The sequence below is a fragment of the Ambystoma mexicanum genome, chromosome 2p (genome assembly GCF_040938575.1).
Source record: "Ambystoma mexicanum isolate Mex_15411 chromosome 2p, UKY_AmexF1_1, whole genome shotgun sequence".
Taxonomy (NCBI): Eukaryota; Metazoa; Chordata; class Amphibia; order Caudata; family Ambystomatidae; genus Ambystoma; species Ambystoma mexicanum.
Genome location: NC_090923.1, coordinates 1098540586 through 1098558314, shown reverse-complemented (window position 1 = coordinate 1098558314; position 17729 = coordinate 1098540586). Strand labels below are relative to the sequence as shown.

At 45.8% G+C, this 17729-nt stretch overlaps 1 protein-coding gene across 2 annotated transcripts in view; it reads right to left on the bottom strand.

Annotated features, from left to right (window-relative positions):
* Positions 1–4217: 4217 nt before the first annotated feature.
* Positions 4218–17729, bottom strand: part of DNAJC4 (DnaJ heat shock protein family (Hsp40) member C4) — a 1241876-nt gene continuing 1228364 nt past the window's right edge. For both annotated transcript variants that reach the window (XM_069645092.1, XM_069645093.1), the window contains one exon: positions 4218–4515. In XM_069645092.1, coding sequence (XP_069501193.1) covers positions 4413–4515 — 103 coding nt within the window. In that variant the 3' untranslated portion in view covers positions 4218–4412. The remainder of the gene's footprint in view (positions 4516–17729) is intronic.

Sequence of the window (17729 nt, the reverse complement as noted above, 5' to 3'; positions counted from 1 at the left end):
GAAGATGTGATGGATCCGGAATTCAGGTAAGGATTGAAATAATAGCTGTTTTCTAACCTTTCCTTCTTCTTTCTTCTATTGCTAGGAGCTCTGGATTCGAGACGGGCGTGGCTGAAGACTGGATGCTGACTGCAGGCACGGTGAGCGTTACACTGCTGGATGCAGAATAACGCGAAGCAAGTGCTGCTGTTCGGGCGTGGTTTAAATAGCCTCCAAAGTAGTTCCAGGTAAGAAGTCCCTAGAACCACACCCGAATAAAAAATAGTCCCTGTAGTAAAATAGTCCCATCCAGGCCTCACGTTGGCTTGTATTCATTTTCAGCATGGTCTGCAGGAGGTAAGTAAAGACTATGAGCCTGGCGCCTATGGCGCCAGGACTGATTTCTATTATGAGCCTGGCGCCTAAGGTGCCAGGACTGAACCCAGACAGCACCCAGCCGGGGCTGCTGGGGTTTTATGAAATATCTGGATGTCTGCTCCCGGGGCTGATGGGCTTGACGCGGATGCCCGGGGGTAGGCATCATGACAACAGGCCGTTAAGTTAAATCTGCAAGAAACTCCCTTAGAGCCAGGTGAACGTGTCAAAAACACAGCGGCCCTGTGGACTATTAACAAGTCCTTAGAAGAACTGACAGAGATGATAACCCTAGAACAATTTACTAATTCTTTACTCCCTTTTTTGCAAAAATCCGTTCTCCAGTTAAATCACCATGGCCATTGAGACTGCACAAAACCACTCGGATGCAGCTAAACACTTCCATTTGACCCATCGATGGGAAGAACAGAAGAATCATAAACCTCGTCCATCAACCTCAACCTTAAGGAGTAGACAAACAGGGGGGTCACATAGGGTCAAGGAAGGGATATCATGAGCGAGAATAGAAATCAGGAAAACTGATCCAAAGGCTAAGGATGAAAGCCAAAAGGAAGAATAAAAAGGAAGCCGACCACCTACTGTGGTCTGTTTTTCCTGTAGAGAAACCAGGCATCTAGCTAGACACTGTCCAAAGAATATTAAAGACGAACCTATGGAAATAGGCTGTTTGGAGGGCTAAGAGTAGGAAGAACCCGAGGAAGAGCCAGAGACCTTTAGCATCTGTTTGTGGCAAACTCCTACCGAGTTCAGGTATGAAAAGGCTTGGGTGAATGGGAGGCAAGTAAAGACCTTGATCGACTCAGGTAGTAAGCAAACTGCTATACAGGCTAATTAGTTACGACAAAAGACCTAGACAACGCGGCCCGAGTTAGAGTGACATGTGCACATGGAGACAATGAAGTATACCCTAAAAAACCAATACACATTGAAATCCGTGGTGAATCTAGCGAATTATCATCCGCATAATTCTTGGGCTCCCCGAAGAAGCTATTCTGGGGCGGGACTTCCCCATCTTCTCTACTCTCTTACAGGAATCTCCACTTTCCTCAGAGATTTTCTACCCCAGACATCCTGGCAGGTGAATTACTACTCCCAAAACTCTCCAATATGGGACTGGAAAACAGAGCCAATGAAACCCAAAACAACCCCTGAAACCGAATTCATAGGTGATTGTAGAGAGACCAATAAAAACACTCCACCTCTATCTACACCGATCAAAAACAGCCAGTGGAATATGCGAGAGTTCCTGGACATCTCTCGTCCCTATTCTCTACCAGGTCTAAAAAAAGCGAACTCGGACAAAGAACAGGCATATCCACCTTGCATAGGGGAAGGGTATGTGAGAAACCTGAAGGTGTCTCTCTGGCTAATCCCCGGGGATCTATCATCCAGGTGGCCAGGTCACAGCCATCACTATTGGATCCAGTTCCTGGAGGTGGACCAGTACGGGCAGATCACCTGGATGAGGGGTCCTCGGGGAGTGAAAGTGGGACACTGACGGGTGAGACGCGGTACCCCTTCCTTCTAACACCTTTTCCCGATACTGTAGGATATTTTGATGCTCTACCCCCAACCCCTTTTCCAACATAAGCACTTTCCTAAACCATAACAGACAACAGACTAACACCAGAGCTGTTTACCTGACATGTCCTAACACAAGGGTCAGGCAGAGTCAGGCAGTTGACAATAATCGCACACACCGGACGGCCCTTTACCTTCCCCACAGGGATAAAAGGCAGTGTACAAGAGCACACTACGAGCAAGGCCAAATGCACGAGGAGACAGCTACACCAAACCGGTAGTTAAAACGGAAGAGAAAGGTGGCGAGACCTGGAAGTTCGACGAAGGGGGAACTGCCCTCGCCCTTTTGAACTCAGTCCCGCGAAGCCTCAGAAAAAAGGGAATTACAAGACAGTGAATCACAATTTACGTTTGGAGTGATCGATGTCAACGGTGCACAGGGGCCTCACGCATTGATAACACAGGCAGGAAGGCACGTTGGCTACTATGGTACTGTCCTTGACTCCAGAAGGAAGCAAAGCCAGCAGACCCAACATAATCAGTGAGTCGGTTGAAGCTGATAGCAAGCTGAATCGTATTAAGCCCAAGGTTGCAAGTGGCAACAGTAGATGAACGCAGAACTTGAGAACAAAGGTTTAACCTTTGGAGGAAGCCCAGAGAAGGGCCACCCTCAGAGTGGCCAGGTGCTGCGGAAGTGCTAATTCGAAGAACTCTTGCTGGCCCCTTTTTTTGTTGAAATAGCAAGTACCAGAAGGCCCTAGGAAAAAGGCAGCGTGAGATGCCAGAGTGGTCCTACAAGAGTTGTAACAAATCCCTTGTACAATCGAAAGTCTCTGACGCCTTGCCAAAAGAAAACTAGGGGAAGGGAAGACCCCTGCTATTTCGAAATATTGTGAACATTAAGGAATAAGGCAAGTGTGAACCCAACAGAGGGATGCCGAAGGAAAGCTAGAACCCACCCTTTCTGATGAGTTGAGGCAAACCATGAACTGTGTTGGAATCTTATGAACTGTGGTAAAGATGGCTATGTAAACCCGACAGAGAGCTGCCAATGGGAAAGTCAATGAAAGTGAATCCTGCATCGTGAGAACGTAAGATGAACTGTATATTTTCCAAATGTGAAACCCGGTTTGAGGGATGCCTGTGAGTTGGGGTGAAGAGTAATACACCAGTGAACACTGTATAGACAAGAGTGAACCCGGCTGAGGGCTGTTCACAGTGGGAAGTTGCAAGCTGCATTTGAACAGTGAACCCGACGGAGGGAGGCCAAAGTTGCAAGAAGGATCCAGGCCTGGCAGAGCGAGATCCAAGGGGCGGAGAGCCATCGCCCAATGTAGAAGATTACTAAAGGAACTTTTGTTTGTTTATTGTTTTGATACATCAGGCCTTCTAAGGCAAGAGACTTTGCAGAGAAGAGACTTGGGCCATTGAAGGTTATGATATAGTTGAACTGCAATTGTGAGCCTCGTGCTGGGGAGGCCCAGGAGTGTTCTGTGCTCAGAAGTCCCGCCTTGTCCCGTGCTAAAAACGTGGGGAAGGGAAACCAAGCCATCCCATCCTGACTTATCATTTTGTGAACACGTCTTCCTTTTCTAGTGAACATTATCCCACACTCTTTTTGTAATTTAGTGGTAAGGATTGTCAATCGTTTTTTTAGTATAGGCCCTTTTTACTTGACAAAACGCCACTAGGACTTCCTTATTGTTATTTGATGGTCGTAGCTCGCTCCCATCTTAGATTTAGGTTTAGATTAGGCGTTTGTCTCACCCATTATAACGTTCAATAAACACCCTTGAACTGTGATCACTTGTGCCTGTCTTTACTGTTGCCACCATGAGTACCTTACATGTCTCACTATCTGTTTGTTGCTCTGTGATTATGTGCTGCTTTGTATATGTTACTCTGAATGTGATGCCTGTTGTGTATTTGCTATTCAAAGTTTATTGGCCTTTTTTTGCTGTATGTGGTGTTTTTCCTACTCATTTGATTTTGTTACTGGGTGCTTGTTTCACGTGCTTATAGTTGCTAAGTATTTGCTGTCTGGGTTTGATGTCCAGTGTAGGTTTGCTGCTATGAATGTGATTAATGCTCTGTATGTGTGGCTTATAGTTTTTTCAGTGCAGTGTTCATTTGATGAACATGTTAGTTGGTCATTGTAGGCGTGCTACTCAATGTTTGTTTCTCGCTCAATGTTCTTTGCTTGATGTGCGTTTGTGCGTCACATTTGTGAAAGTATGTATTTTTGAATTGCAATTTCACTGTGCTGCACTCTTTGTATTGCTCTGCCAATCACGCCATTCATGGATTTATTCACTCTCACATTCTAGACGTCTTGATACTTTATTTGTTGGTTCATGACAGAATCATCACCTACAGCTAAAAAACAGTTTTCAGGCAGGTCAGGGCAGTTTCTTGTCTTGGATACCCATCACGATGATAAAGGGTAAGTGTGGGCAGTGAGGTAGGATGCGGGCCCTGAGGTGATGTCTTTCATCCCCTGCTTTAAACAGGTCTCTTCATTTCTCAGAATCTTCTTTGGTACGCCTCATCCGATACTTCTCTGCAAACTGAGCATGTTTCTGAGCCAGGATCTCCTGCTGCTTCTTTAGGCCATTAATCCTAGTCAGAGGAGACAACGGAAGCCACAGTGAAGGACAGTTAGATGTGAGGGCAAACAACATGAAACATGAGCATTTAATTCGAGAGTCACCCAGGCCCTTCAACATCCTCCGGTGGCCTCAATCCACAACCTCAATCAGTGAGCCCTACATCAATATCTAGAACATTTGAGCTCCCAAGGGCGTAACCTTCCTACCTTCCCGGTTAGAACATGTAAGAGCATCAGTCCACAGAACACTGATTCAGCCTCTTCCAAAGACTAGCCAGAGTCTTGGGATGCAGGACAATAACTTAGTCCCCATCCTCCCACAAGGAAACGTAGAAACTTAGGATTAAGATTTGTCTTACCTAGTAAATCCCAAAGTATGGTCACTCACAATAGGCTTCATAGGAAGGGTGAACAATTTGGGATAGAAATGCAATACATTACACAACAGTATTATAGACTCGCTATTGCTCCATTGATAAAGTATTACAATGCAAAAGTGATTCCAGAAATTTTATATGGACTTGATATAAGCATTCTGCCTGAGGATTTACATTTTGAAGTATTAGTGGGAAAGATTTGGCGTAAAGCTCTTGCACTCTCAAATTGTGTACTGAGTGCAATATTAAAATATGAATTTGGACTAGATTCTATGTATGTATTTTATATTTTGAGGGTAATTACCTCTGTTAGAAATATTCGAATGGTGACAAACACTTTGTATCATGATTTTTTCGAGAGATGGAGAAGCCTGATTCAGGATGTATGAAGCACTTTAAAAAGAACTGTTAAAGAATTTTAAATGTCAGTTGCGAAAATGTAATTACGAATCCTAAAGCTGTCAGGGTAAAGCTTTACGAATGGGACTGGAGTGAGATATAAGGTAAAATAGGTAGTTATAAATCATATAGAGATATAGCAACTGAGAATAAAACATACAGCACTTTAGAGACCTTGAAATATTTCCCAATGGACACTATAGAAAGAATATTTTAAGATTTAGATTCAATCTTATTCATACAAGAGAAGTGGATTTCATTAGGGCAATTAGTATAACTAATATCTGCAGTTTTTGTAAGTCCGACATTGGAACCCTGCAACATGTTATTACTAAATGTTCGGCTCTTCAAATATTGAAGCAAAACAAAATTTGCTCATGAAATCGAATGGTTGAATAATGATGAATTTTGGAGAAGCGTCTATTGTGGTAGGAACATTTCTATTACAATTGCGACCGTAAAATGTTTAAAATCATAAAACTGATTGACAATTGTTAAGAATTTGTAAAGTATTATCTTTTATTAAGGAATATGAGAAATTATTTGATGCTATGAAATGAATTTGTGTAAATCTTTTTTTTATACTTTTCTTATAATGAAATAAGTAAAAAAATGTCTATGTTTTTCTGTTTGTATATGGTTTTGTATAAACCAATAAAATGTATCCCCATTCTCCCGCAAGGAGTTTAAAAGGGCCCTAAACTACAGGACATCTCACTCCTCATCGCCCTATATGGAAAGGCAGGAGCTGGAGCTTTGGGTTTTCTATACTACACCCTTCCCTAAGTAAGTGTAGAAATGTAGTAGACTTTGGGACAATAACTCAGGCTCATGCCTCGTTCAAGGACATCTTGGAGAATCAATTTACACACCACTCGTTCAACTTCCCTCAATTACATGTTGAAGTCTTCGGCTGCAGGACATTAACTCAGACCCCCATACCCTGTCAAGGAAAAGCAGTGGCATTTTGCTTCAGGACATCCAAGGATTTGAACGATTTGCATGAACTCCAGCCAATGCTAACCATGACTATTTGCCAGAACAGTGTGTCATTTTATTTTTTACATTTTATTTATTTATAAGGATGTAGTTTCAGGTGAAACATTTTAGCTATTGCAGGTCACAGACATGGTCATGATAATAGAAAAAGAGAAAGAAGAACAACAGTTAGCGAAAACAATATAAGACTTTTAAAAAGTCTATACAGAAGACTTAAACCAGCCTTAATTCAGGAGCAGTCAAGTGGCAGCTCAATTTCCACCATCAAGTTTTTGGAAAATAATTGTAGCCAATTCCAGCAAGGCAAATATTAGTGAAAGTCTGGTCCCTTGCAGCAATGTTAACCAAACGCCCCCTTTGGTTAGAGTCTGATTTTCAGTAAAGAATTTTTCCATCAGGTTAGTTCTGATATGGTCGACTGACGAGCAGCTCATGCTCAAGTGGTGCAGGGATTCTACTTTGTAGCTGCACAGTCTGCAACGGTAGTCTTCGAGTTCCTTTGCTTTCCGAACTTCGAGCAGCTCCCTTGTTGGCAGCAAGTTAAGGCGCAATCTTAAAAATTGGTGCCGTAGGCTGTCCGAGGGGAACTTTCTCACGGTACGGTAATATCGATCCTTGTCTACTATGGGCGGTGCAGTACTTGCCATAAAGTTTTAAAGTAAACGTTGAGTCCAAAGCGTTGATCTAATCCTGATCGTAAAGACTACGTTCAACGTAGTCTGGGTTTTCCTTGAGTAGTTTCTCTGTGGCACCAATCGACTTTAGAGTTCCTTGGCATTTATCACTCCATTCTACCAGTATCCGCTCACTTTTCATCTGGATTGCTTATCCAAGTAGAGTGAATCCGCCGTCTGAAAGAGGCACGATACTTTTCCGGTAGAAGGATAGCGTCTTCCAAACGGTTGTTGTGAGTAATGAGGTGAGACCCAGTTCTTTTCGGATCACTGCTACTGGCGTACAATTCGGCAACACAAGAACTTGTCTCCAAAATATTCCCTCAAGAACTTGCTACACCTTCCAGCTTAGTTGGATTGGTTATTCCGCCCCATAAGTCAAAATGGGGATTACTTGCATGCAGTCGAATGTTATTATTGGGGCGAGTGAAAATGTATAGTATTTGACCTCTGTGAGTTTCACCTGCGCTGATAGAATCTTCACTTTCCTTCTCAAGTCTGCTTCGCTTGGTGCATCATTGGGACAGATGTTTATTGATATGCCGAGGTATGTAATTTGAGTGATCTCTGGGATTCTTGCTCCAGCGACTTGCCAAATGATATAACAACTGATTTTGATGTGTTTATCCGAAGATCATTAACGGATAGGTAAGAAGCCAAGTTGGCCCTGGTGGACAATCGGTGTTTCATCCAGTATCACTATGTAGTCTTTATATAGTAGTCTGCTTACTAGAGTTCCAGATATAGAAGGCGGAAGCACCTAATCCCTTTAAATGTTTCTTTCATGTCGGTTGTATACAAATTGAAGATTGCAGGGGCAAGGCGACAACCTTGTTTAAGGCCAATTGTTGTCTTTATAGGTTGTGTCAAATCAACCAATTTATTGAATCGTTGTACCAGAGTGAAGAGCCTCTATAGCTTCTCGCAAGTCAGTGGGGCATCCCCAAGCCCTTAACTTGGACATAGGATCTGTCTGTTCACTGAATTGAAGGCTTGTGACAAGTCTACTGAGGCCAGATAGAGCTTTTTACTATTCTTCTGTGCAGTTCTCGGTTTCAGGAAATTGATTAGAAACAAGTTCAGGGCAATGCCAGTGCCTTTTTCAAATTCTGCTTGCCATCGATCGCAGTGATTTGCTTTCCTGCTCCAGCCAACAAGATGTTTCAAAATCAAGGCAGCAAAGATTTTATCAATAATGTCCAGAAGGGCGATAGGCCTGTAGTTTAATGGAAGTGACCTATCGCCCTTCTTGAAAATCGGGATGACAATATAAGTGGTCCAAGAGGCTGGTATTTTTCTCCTGAGCTTCACCAGTGTTAGCAAATCGTACATAAAGGATGCCCATTTTTCCAGGTTCTTCTGGAGTGTCATATTAGTCAGGCCGTCTGGGCCGCCAGCTCTCGAATTGCTGGAGTTTTTAATTAAATCTAGGATGTCTTCCCGCTCAGTTTCGAATAACCATTTTTGAGAATTAAGGTCTGACTCATTTCCGTGATTCTCGCCCAGGCTACAAAAGAGAGCCGTGAAATGTACTGTCCACTCTCCCGCCTGGACTAAGTTTGTTAATATATACTGCTGAGGAGCGTCCATTGAGTTGAAGATTTGCCACATCTCCCCGGAATATTTTGTGGCAACAAGCTTCAGCATGCGCTCGGCATCTTGAGTGTATTTGGGCTGTTTCAACCAGTTTTTATAGGTTAACTTGCCTTTCTTAACAGCGTCTTGAGTTGTTTGAGATGAACAAGTTACTTCTTACCTTGTAACGTTCTTTCAACGGGATGTTCCTCCGACGTATTCCTCATCTTAGATATATCCTTCCAGCTCTGCTGGCCTCGGAAAAATTTTTCTCCAGAGGGCGCTGCACGTCGACGTCCCTCGAGTCGATGTCCTTCGACAGCCGCCGTATCGACGCTCGACGTCATCCTGCCTATAAAGGCCGCGCGCAGCGTCCGTTGCTCAGTTCCGTTTTGTAGCCCACAGTATTACTGTCTGGACTAGACTAATCACCCTGAAGGAGCGTAAGCTGCAACAACAAGGGAAGAAGAACTGTGGGGATGGATGGGAGGGTCGATGAGGAATACGTCGGAGGAACATCCCGTCGAAAGAACGTTACAAGGTAAGAAGTAACTTGTTCTTCGAAGGGATTGTGTCCTCCGACGTATTCCTCATCTTAGATAGGCTCCCATAGCAGTATTCTATATTCGGAGGAGGGAGTACTGACTTCACGCTGTCTTCTATTGATGAATAGAATGCAGTACAGCCCTTCCAAACCTAGTCTCTTGACTAGAGGAGGAATCCAGATTGTAAAAACGTGTAAAGGTATGGACAGACGACCATGTAGCGGCCGCACATATGTCTTTAATCGGCACGCCTCTTTTGAGGGCCGATGAAGCTGCAATACCTCTGGTCGAATAAGCCCTAAGGTTTTGAGGGGGCTCTTTCCCTGCCAGTTTATAACATTCCAGAATGGCTAGAATGATCCATCTGGAAATGGTCTGCTTAGTTATTGGTAACCCCAGCTTGTGACCTGCGTAACCTACAAACAGCTGGTCTGCCTGTCTTATCCTGGCTAGTCTACTAATGTAAAAACTTAAAACCCTCCTAGGGTCTAGTCTGTGTAACCTCTCTTCCTCTTTCCCCGGGTGAGGAGGAGGATAGAAAGATGGTAGGGTAATCTTCTGAGAGATATGGAATTCAGAAACTACCTTTGGGAGGAAATTAGGCTTCACTTGCAGGACAACTTTGTCTTTGTGAAAGATTGTATGAGGGGGTTTACAAGAAAGAGCTTGTAATTCGCTCACCCTTCTAGCAGATGTAAGTGCTATTAATAAAACAGTCTTAAGGGTAAGGAATCTTAACGAACAAGAATGGAGAGGTTCGAAAGGTGTACCCATCAGGAAAGTTAGTACTAAGTTTAAATCCCATAGGGGAACTTGGAATGGTCTTGGGGGATAAACATTGGTTAACCCCTTTAGAAACTGTGTTACCAAGGGTAATTTGAAATAGGATGGTTCCTCCGCAGTACGCTTAAAGATAGATAGCGCTGCGAGATAGCCCTTAATGGTGCCAACTTGAAGGCCTGAATTTGCCAAATATAGTAGGAAGGACAAAACCATTGGTGTACCACATGAAAATGGGTCGATATTCTGTTCTCTACACCAGCTGCAAAATCTGTTCCAACGGCAGCGGTATAAAGACTTTGTTGCTGGCCTCCTTGCCGAAAGCAACACCTCCATAACATCATCAGGGAGGTCCCAATCCTTGTACCTCAGCCGTTCAGAAGCCAAGCGTGAAGGTTGAGGGTTTTGATGTCTGGATGGAGAACCTGACCTCCCTTCTGTGAGAGTAGGTTCTCTCTGAGTGGAAGTCGAATTGGAGGGCAAATGGACAAGTCTAGAAGGTCCGGGTACCACGTTCTCCTGGCCCAATCCGGGGCAATTAGGATCATGGTTCGCCGGAATCTTCTCAACCTCCTGATCATTTGAGGAATGACAGGGACCGGTGGGAACGCGTACAGAAGCGGAAACTCCCAGTCCACTATGAACGCGTCTCCCAGAGCTCCTCTCGGAGGAAATTCCCTTGAGCAGAACAGGTCGCATTTCCTGTTTAGGCTGGTGGCGAACAGATCTACCTGAGGGGTTCCCCAAAGGGCGAAGATCTCTTGAAGGACTTCCTGAGCTAGCTCCCACTCGTGGGAGACTGTGTTCTGCCTGTTCAGAGCGTCCGCTGTCAAGTTCTTCTCTCCGGCTAGGTGAACTGCCGATAGAGAGATTCCTTCTTGGATTGCCCAAAACCAGAGCTGCATCGCCTCTCTGCACAGGGGTAGTGATCCTACGCCTCCTCTTTTGTTGAGGTAATGCATGGCCACCGTGTTGTCCGTCATTATCAGGACGTTCTTCCCTTGTACAGCTGGCAGGAAAGCCTTCAACGCAAGTCTGATGGCTCTCAGCTCTAACAGGTTGATGTGTAGTCTGGACTCCGAGACCAACGACCGCTGATGGTCAAGTCGTTGGCGTGGGCTCCCCACCCCGTAAGTGAGGCATCCGTGACTACTGTTATCTCCGGCCAGGGTTGCCAAAACTGTTCTCCTTTCAGAAAGTTCTCCTGACAGGCCCACCACTGAAGGTCTCGAGCCACCCTGCCGGGAACCTGAAGAAGATCTGTCATTTTCCCTGAGAATTGTGACCACTGAGTCCTCAGTGCCCACTGGAGGGATCTCATTCTCAGGCGAGCCTCTGGCACAAGGAAAATGCAGGATGCCATGAGGCCTAGCAACCTCAAAAAGTCGAAGGCTGGGAGACGTTGGGCATGTTGGAACTTGGTAACCATCTGTAGAATATCTTGAGCCCTCACCTCTGGTGGCGAGGCTTTTCCCAGGGAAGTATCCAGGATCGCTCCTATGAACTGGAGTCTCTGCGATGGTATCATTTGAGACTTCTTTAAATTGAGGGAGAAGCCCAGTTTGTGAAGGGAGTAGCACACGTGATTTAGCTGGATCTGAGCTTGCTCCGGAGAAACAGCCCTGATCAGCCAATCGTCCAGGTAGGGGTAGACGTGAATCCCTTCCCTCCTTAGACTTGCAGCCACTACCGACATTAACTTGGTGAAGACCCTCGGGGCGGAGGTCAGCCCAAATGGCAGTACTCGAAATTGATAGTGAGAGTTGCCAATTGCGAACCTCAGGTATTTCCTGTGTTTGAGATGGATAGGCACATGGAAATAAGCGTCCTGAAGGTCCAGAGATACCAACCAGTCCTGAAACTGAAGGGCCTGGAGGATCTGAGAAAGAGTGACCATCTTGAATTTGTCTTTCCTGAGGAATTTGTTCAATTCTCGCAAGTCCAAGATGGGTCTCAGTCCTCCGTATTTCTTCGGAATGAGAAAGTAAGGGGAGTACCAGCCCTTGTTCCTCTCCGCTACAGGGACCGGTTCTATGGCACCTTTCTCTAGCAGGTCCAAAATTTCCTGCAAGAGGAGCGGATCTGGAGCTTTCTGAGAGCTGATCCCTGGTGGATGACTCTGAGGTATACGTAGGAAAGGCAGGCAGTAACCTTGGGCGACTGTTTCCAATGCCCAAGCATCTGACGTGATAGCCTGCCATACCGTCAGATGTTGAGTCAACCTGCCTCCTACAGGTGTCCTGTGAGGGGAGTCCTCAGAGTGGTTTTGGGGCGGCTGATGCAGATGCCGATGGTAAAGAGGCACCTGCTGTTGCTGCGGCTTTTGAATATCTACCCCGTCCACCTCGGGTAGTTCTTCTTTGACCCCTTTGAGCCGGTCGTCCTCTACCTCTTCCGAATGCGGAGTAGAAGCGAAAGGACTTGCCCCTCGCAGAGGTTCCTGTGGGACGAAAAGGAATCTGACGGATTGCAGCTCCTAGGGATTTTGCTGCTGCTTTTGAAGTTTGCAGTTTCTCTAAACTGTCATCCGCCTTTTTCCCGAACAAAGAAGAGCCATCAAATGGCATGTTCAAGAGCCTGGCTTGCACATCTGGGGCAAAACCCGACTTTCTCAACCAAGCGAACCTCCTGGTTGATGTACTTGCCGTCATTGCTCTGCTGATACTGTCAGCCGAATCAATGCCCGTCTGGAGGGATTCGCACATAGCGTCTTTACCGTCCTGTATAATATTCAGGAACGCATCCCTTTCTTCTCCCTCCGGGATGCAGTCAGCCGCTGTAGAAGCACACTCCCAAAGTGTATGGCTGAACCTAGCAAGGGTGCAAGTAGCATTAACAGACTTTAACGCCATGCTACATGCAGAAAAGACTTTCTTTGCCATAGCATCATATTTTTTATCGTCCCTGTCCTGTGGGACTGTAGGATAAGCCGTCTTGACATCGGTAGAGGATGCTGCTTGTACCACCAGACTTTCTGGGGATGGATGTTTAGACAAGAACTCTGGGTCTGTGGAAGATACCCTGTACTTTGCAGACAGTTTTTTATTTACTGCTGTTATTACATCTGGGGTTTCCCAGTTTGTCATGATCTTTCTCTGAAGAGCTTTATGAAAGGGCACCACTGGATCCTCTTGTGGGCCTTTGTCAAGAATATCCGTGAGGTTATCTTGCTGGAAAGATTGTGAAGGTGTAGACCACCCCATGAACTCTGTAATCCTGGCCATTAAGGCTCTGTAGGGGGTTTCAGCATGCTCCCCCGGGTCTGGCTTAGCAAAATCCACCTCAGGGGAAGTGTCTAACCCACTTGCCTCATGTAAAGAATCATGAAGATCCTTTAATCTGCGCTCTTCAGAGGAAAATTCCTCTCTAACTGGGGTTACAGTTCCCTGTAACTCAAATGTGTCTTGTTCAGACAAATCACCCTCTTCTAAAATTGAGGATATAGTTCTCAATTGTTCTGAACTCATAAAGGGAGTAAATCCCATTTCCAAGGCAGAGGGTGCCGAACTTGTCATTATTGGCCTCGAAAACGTCGATGTCGTCGACGCCGACGTCGAGGGCTTCGAGCGTGGCGTCGAAAACAGAGGTGGAGGCCTCGAGGACCTCGACAGAATTGGAATTCTACTCGACAATATCGACGCCATCGACGTCGAGGGCCTGGGGATCGTCACTGGATGTGTGGTCACCGTGACTTTTCTCGACGTCGACGCCGGTGTCGAGGCCGGCGTCGAGTCGACAGACCCGTGTGTCGAAGGTCCCTTCGACAACGGCGTCGAAGACATCGACCTCGACGTCGACGTAACCTTCGTCGATGGCGTCGACGGAACCTTCGAGAAAGGTTTGGAGGTCATAGTCCTACTCGAGGGTTCGAGACGCGCTCGAGAGGTTTCTTTCGCCGGGTACTGCGACTCGCGGCGTTTTTGACCTTCGGGTCTTTCGACCAGAGCATCGCTCTCGGCAGTCTTCGAGGGGGTCGAGGCCGCTTTCTCGAAGACGCTCATCATATTTTTTCTGAATTCCTCCCATTCAGCCCGGGAACTATGTTTCGTGGGGCAAGGGATTCTTTTTGGCGAAACAGAGGAAGAGGAAGACGGAGAAGGGGATCTTCGACGTCTCCTCTTCGAGTGCTTCGATCTCGAGGAGTGATGAGACCCACTCCGAGACCTGGAGCGCGAATGGTGACGAGGAGACGAATGTCTCGACTTCGTCGACGAAGAAGAAGCTTTAAAAGTCTTACCTTTCTCCAGCTTCCCCCTACGCTCCTTCAGGGCCTTAGCTGTCATGGACATACAGTCCTCGCACTCCGAACAATGGTGTTCGGCTCCCAAGCACCACAGACAATTTCTGTGAGGATCGGTCAACGACATCTTTTTCCCACAATCTCGACATTTTTTGAAGCCGGATCGAGGAGTTGTCGGTTCCGATGAGGAAGCCATCGAGTACGGATCGAATAACTCGAGGTAAATAGGATTATCTGACTAAGAACTGAGCAACGGTATTCCGAGGCACCGAGTAGCGCGGAAAAACGGAACTGAGCAACGGACGCTGCGCGCGGCCTTTATAGGCAGGATGACGTCGAGCGTCGATACGGCGGCTGTCGAAGGACATCGACTCGAGGGACGTCGACGCGCAGCGCCCTCTGGAGAAAAAATGTTCCGAGGCCAGCAGAGCTGGAAGGATATATCTAAGATGAGGAATACGTCGGAGGACACAATCCCTTCGAAGGTTGTTTTTTGTAAGCTCTTATTAGACGGTTCAGGTCTTTTTCTTCTCGAACACTACTGAGTCGAATTAGTGTCTGTGAGTGAAAAAAATGTCCCACCCCTAGCTCTTCTCCTGTGTATATGGACAGGTATTTGGAGTAGTTTATATATGTGAGTTTAAAAAAAGTACTGCCGATAGTTGTTGTCAGGGCAATCATTTTTTCTCGTGACAATCTCAGTCTGTTTCTCAAAAGCTGAATTTCAAGGCTTTCTGTTCTCATCATTGGCATTTTAATCACCTCAAATGAGAGAGGTAACTTCAAAAGGTTGGGGTCGCTGAGCTTGGAGTAAATGACCACCATGTCCATTGAGTTTGTTTGCAGGTTGTATTAGAGGAAGAAGTAATGTAGTATTTGGGTATCACCCCCCGCCCCATTTCCAAGTTGGATTCGGTGGTGTGTCTCCCACCACTGCACCATTTATTAGTGAAATATTTCATAAGGTAAATTCCCTTCTCCACGTCAGACCTCTCAGTTCAGCTTCCTGCGAGTTAGGTGTTGGTCTCTCCATGAGGGTTAGGACATTGTTAAAACAGTGGATATTTAAATCCCCACACAGTATGATGTTGAGGTTCGGCTTAATAGTTCTTGCATTGTCAATCTCCTCCATAACCTGTTCAATGGAGTTATTTGCTGCCAGGGCTTTGGTGTTCCAGTACAAGTTACAAAGTAGTATTGACCCTAGATTGTTGGCCTTTGAGTTGTCACTTTCCAGTAGCACCATTTGAATGAGGGGGGAAATATTCCAAGCCCATATGAGTCTCAAGCCACTGGAGTTTTTTACAAGTGTTAGGAGACCAGCCATGGGTCTTCCCTTCAATCCCTTTATTACTGGGTTTAGAAAGGTAACAAAACCATCAAAAAGTGGTGTGTCTCTTAGACAGGTCTCCTGAAGGCAAATCATGTCGAAATCTTCAAATTGCTCAGACCCTTCCCCGAGCAAATGCTTAAAGCTGCTCGTGTTCCAGCAACCCAGTGTGACTTATTGCTCGGAGGCCTTCGTACCTGGCTTTTGGCGTTATGATTGCGATGCTAAAGAACCCGCCAACCATTGCCATCCTTTGTGAACCGTATCCGACTGGTTACCTTTTTGGGGACGACTTTTGCCCGGAGCCGAGTTGTTTTTTTTAATCACAATTTTGAACTTGTTAATTTGCCACAACTCGTCTTCACACAACTGACCACTTGTGATTTGATTTCGCAGGGTGGATTTAGACCCTCTGCTGTTTCATTTATTCTGTGAGTGTTTACAATTTTTATTTTTTTTAAATTTGTCTTTATTCAGTTTACAAACAGAAGTCATGGTATAAAAACAGAAAAAAGAAAAACTTTAAGGCTTTGCTATACAAGACAAATCAGTGAAGCTCAATAACAGCAGATGTTCATATTGACAAGCCCATTGTCTCTGATTAAGTTCTGTATGAGTACCCGACTTCACCATTCCCCCCGTCGCACACCCCGCCCCTCAGTTGGTCATGCAGCATTCAGTTCAATAATTGCAGTGTTTTACAAATGGCAGTCAAGGGCTCTCATTTGTCAAAGTAGCAGCTTCATCGGTGAGAGTAGGGTGATGCATCATGGCGGGTCGCTTCCTATTTTTATTTTCAGGTTTACACGGGAGGGGTTGATAGTGGACCTCGATAGAGTCCGTTGGGGAGATATTTGGTTTTGTAGTCCAACCATAGGCCCTCTACCTGCGCTGACCTTCCATGAAGCGATGCTGTGATATGCTCCATTATGCATATATTGGTGGCGACGTAAGCCCATTCGTTTTTGGTGGGCAGTAAAGTTGATTTCCATTTCGTAACAAGTACGGCTCGAGCTGCTAGCAGTAACTGTGGGGACAGGTCTCTCACTCTAGTCCAGTCGTCATTATATTTTTCGAGGCCAAATAGAATAAAATATGGGTCTAACGTTCTGGAGATGCCGTCGATTTCTTTTATCCAGCCCAGGACCTCGTTCCAGAAGACTGTTACTTGAGTGCAGCTCCACCACATGTGCCAGTAATCTGCGTTTTCTCCACATCCTCTCCAGCATTTGGGACTGGTAGTTTGGAACATCTTAGATAGTTTGATGGGGTCATATTGCCACCTATGGAGTAATTTGATGGCGTGAAGTCTGTATTGGTTCGCAATGGAGGTTTGCGTGGCTGCTTTGCATATGGTTCCCCATAACTCTGGGGTGAACTGTTCACCAAAGTCTCTTCCACATTTCTTTCTCAATAGATCAGTGTTCCCCCCCTCACTTTCCATCAATTCTTTATACATTGCTGATATTATGCCTTTTATCTCTGTTCTCGAGTCCAATATCTTCTTGAAGGGTGTGAGGTCCCTCATCAGGTACTGTTTCCACCCCGGTCTCGTCAAAACGCCTTTTATTTGGATGTAGTGGAATGTGGGCAGGGGGCCAATTCCGAGGGCTTCAGTTAGTTCTGGAAGGGATATGGAAGAGCCCTTCCTCTGTAGTTGTCCAACTCTCTCTAACCCAGCTTCGTACCATGTTTGGAACCTTTCAACATTCGGGATGTGGTCGTTGATTCCGGGTGACCGTAGGTGGCTCAGAGGGGAGGGCCATGTGGTGATGTTGAGCATATTCTTGCCCGGAGTCCAAATGTTCCATATGGTACTGGGTTTTGGGTGATTTTTGATCTTCCTGGAGATCCTCCGTATGGAGAACCAGAGCCATTCTGACACCGTGGCTGGTGCGAAGTAATGATTATCCATGGTGACCCATTGTAGGCTCGTGAGGTTGCGTAAGTGGGGGATCAGGACTCTAAGTTGGGAAGCTTCGTAGTATTTTTGCAGGTTGGGGAGGCCAACACCTCCTTTTTCTTTTGGGAGTGTTAGAGTCTTATACAAGACCCTTGCTTTCTTTCCTTGCCAGAGAAATTTAAGGATTGCCCTTTTAATGTCAACGAAGAAGCTGGCTGGGATTCTGATCGGTAGCATTTGGAAAGGGTACAGGAATCGGGGAAGGGACACCATTTTGATCGCATTGAGTCGGCCCAGCCATGAGATTGTGAGCTTCTCCCATCTCACCAGGTCGGCCCAGAACTGCTGTAATAAGGGAGGGAAGTTCGCCTCATAAAGATCGTCAAGATGTTTAGTGATGAAT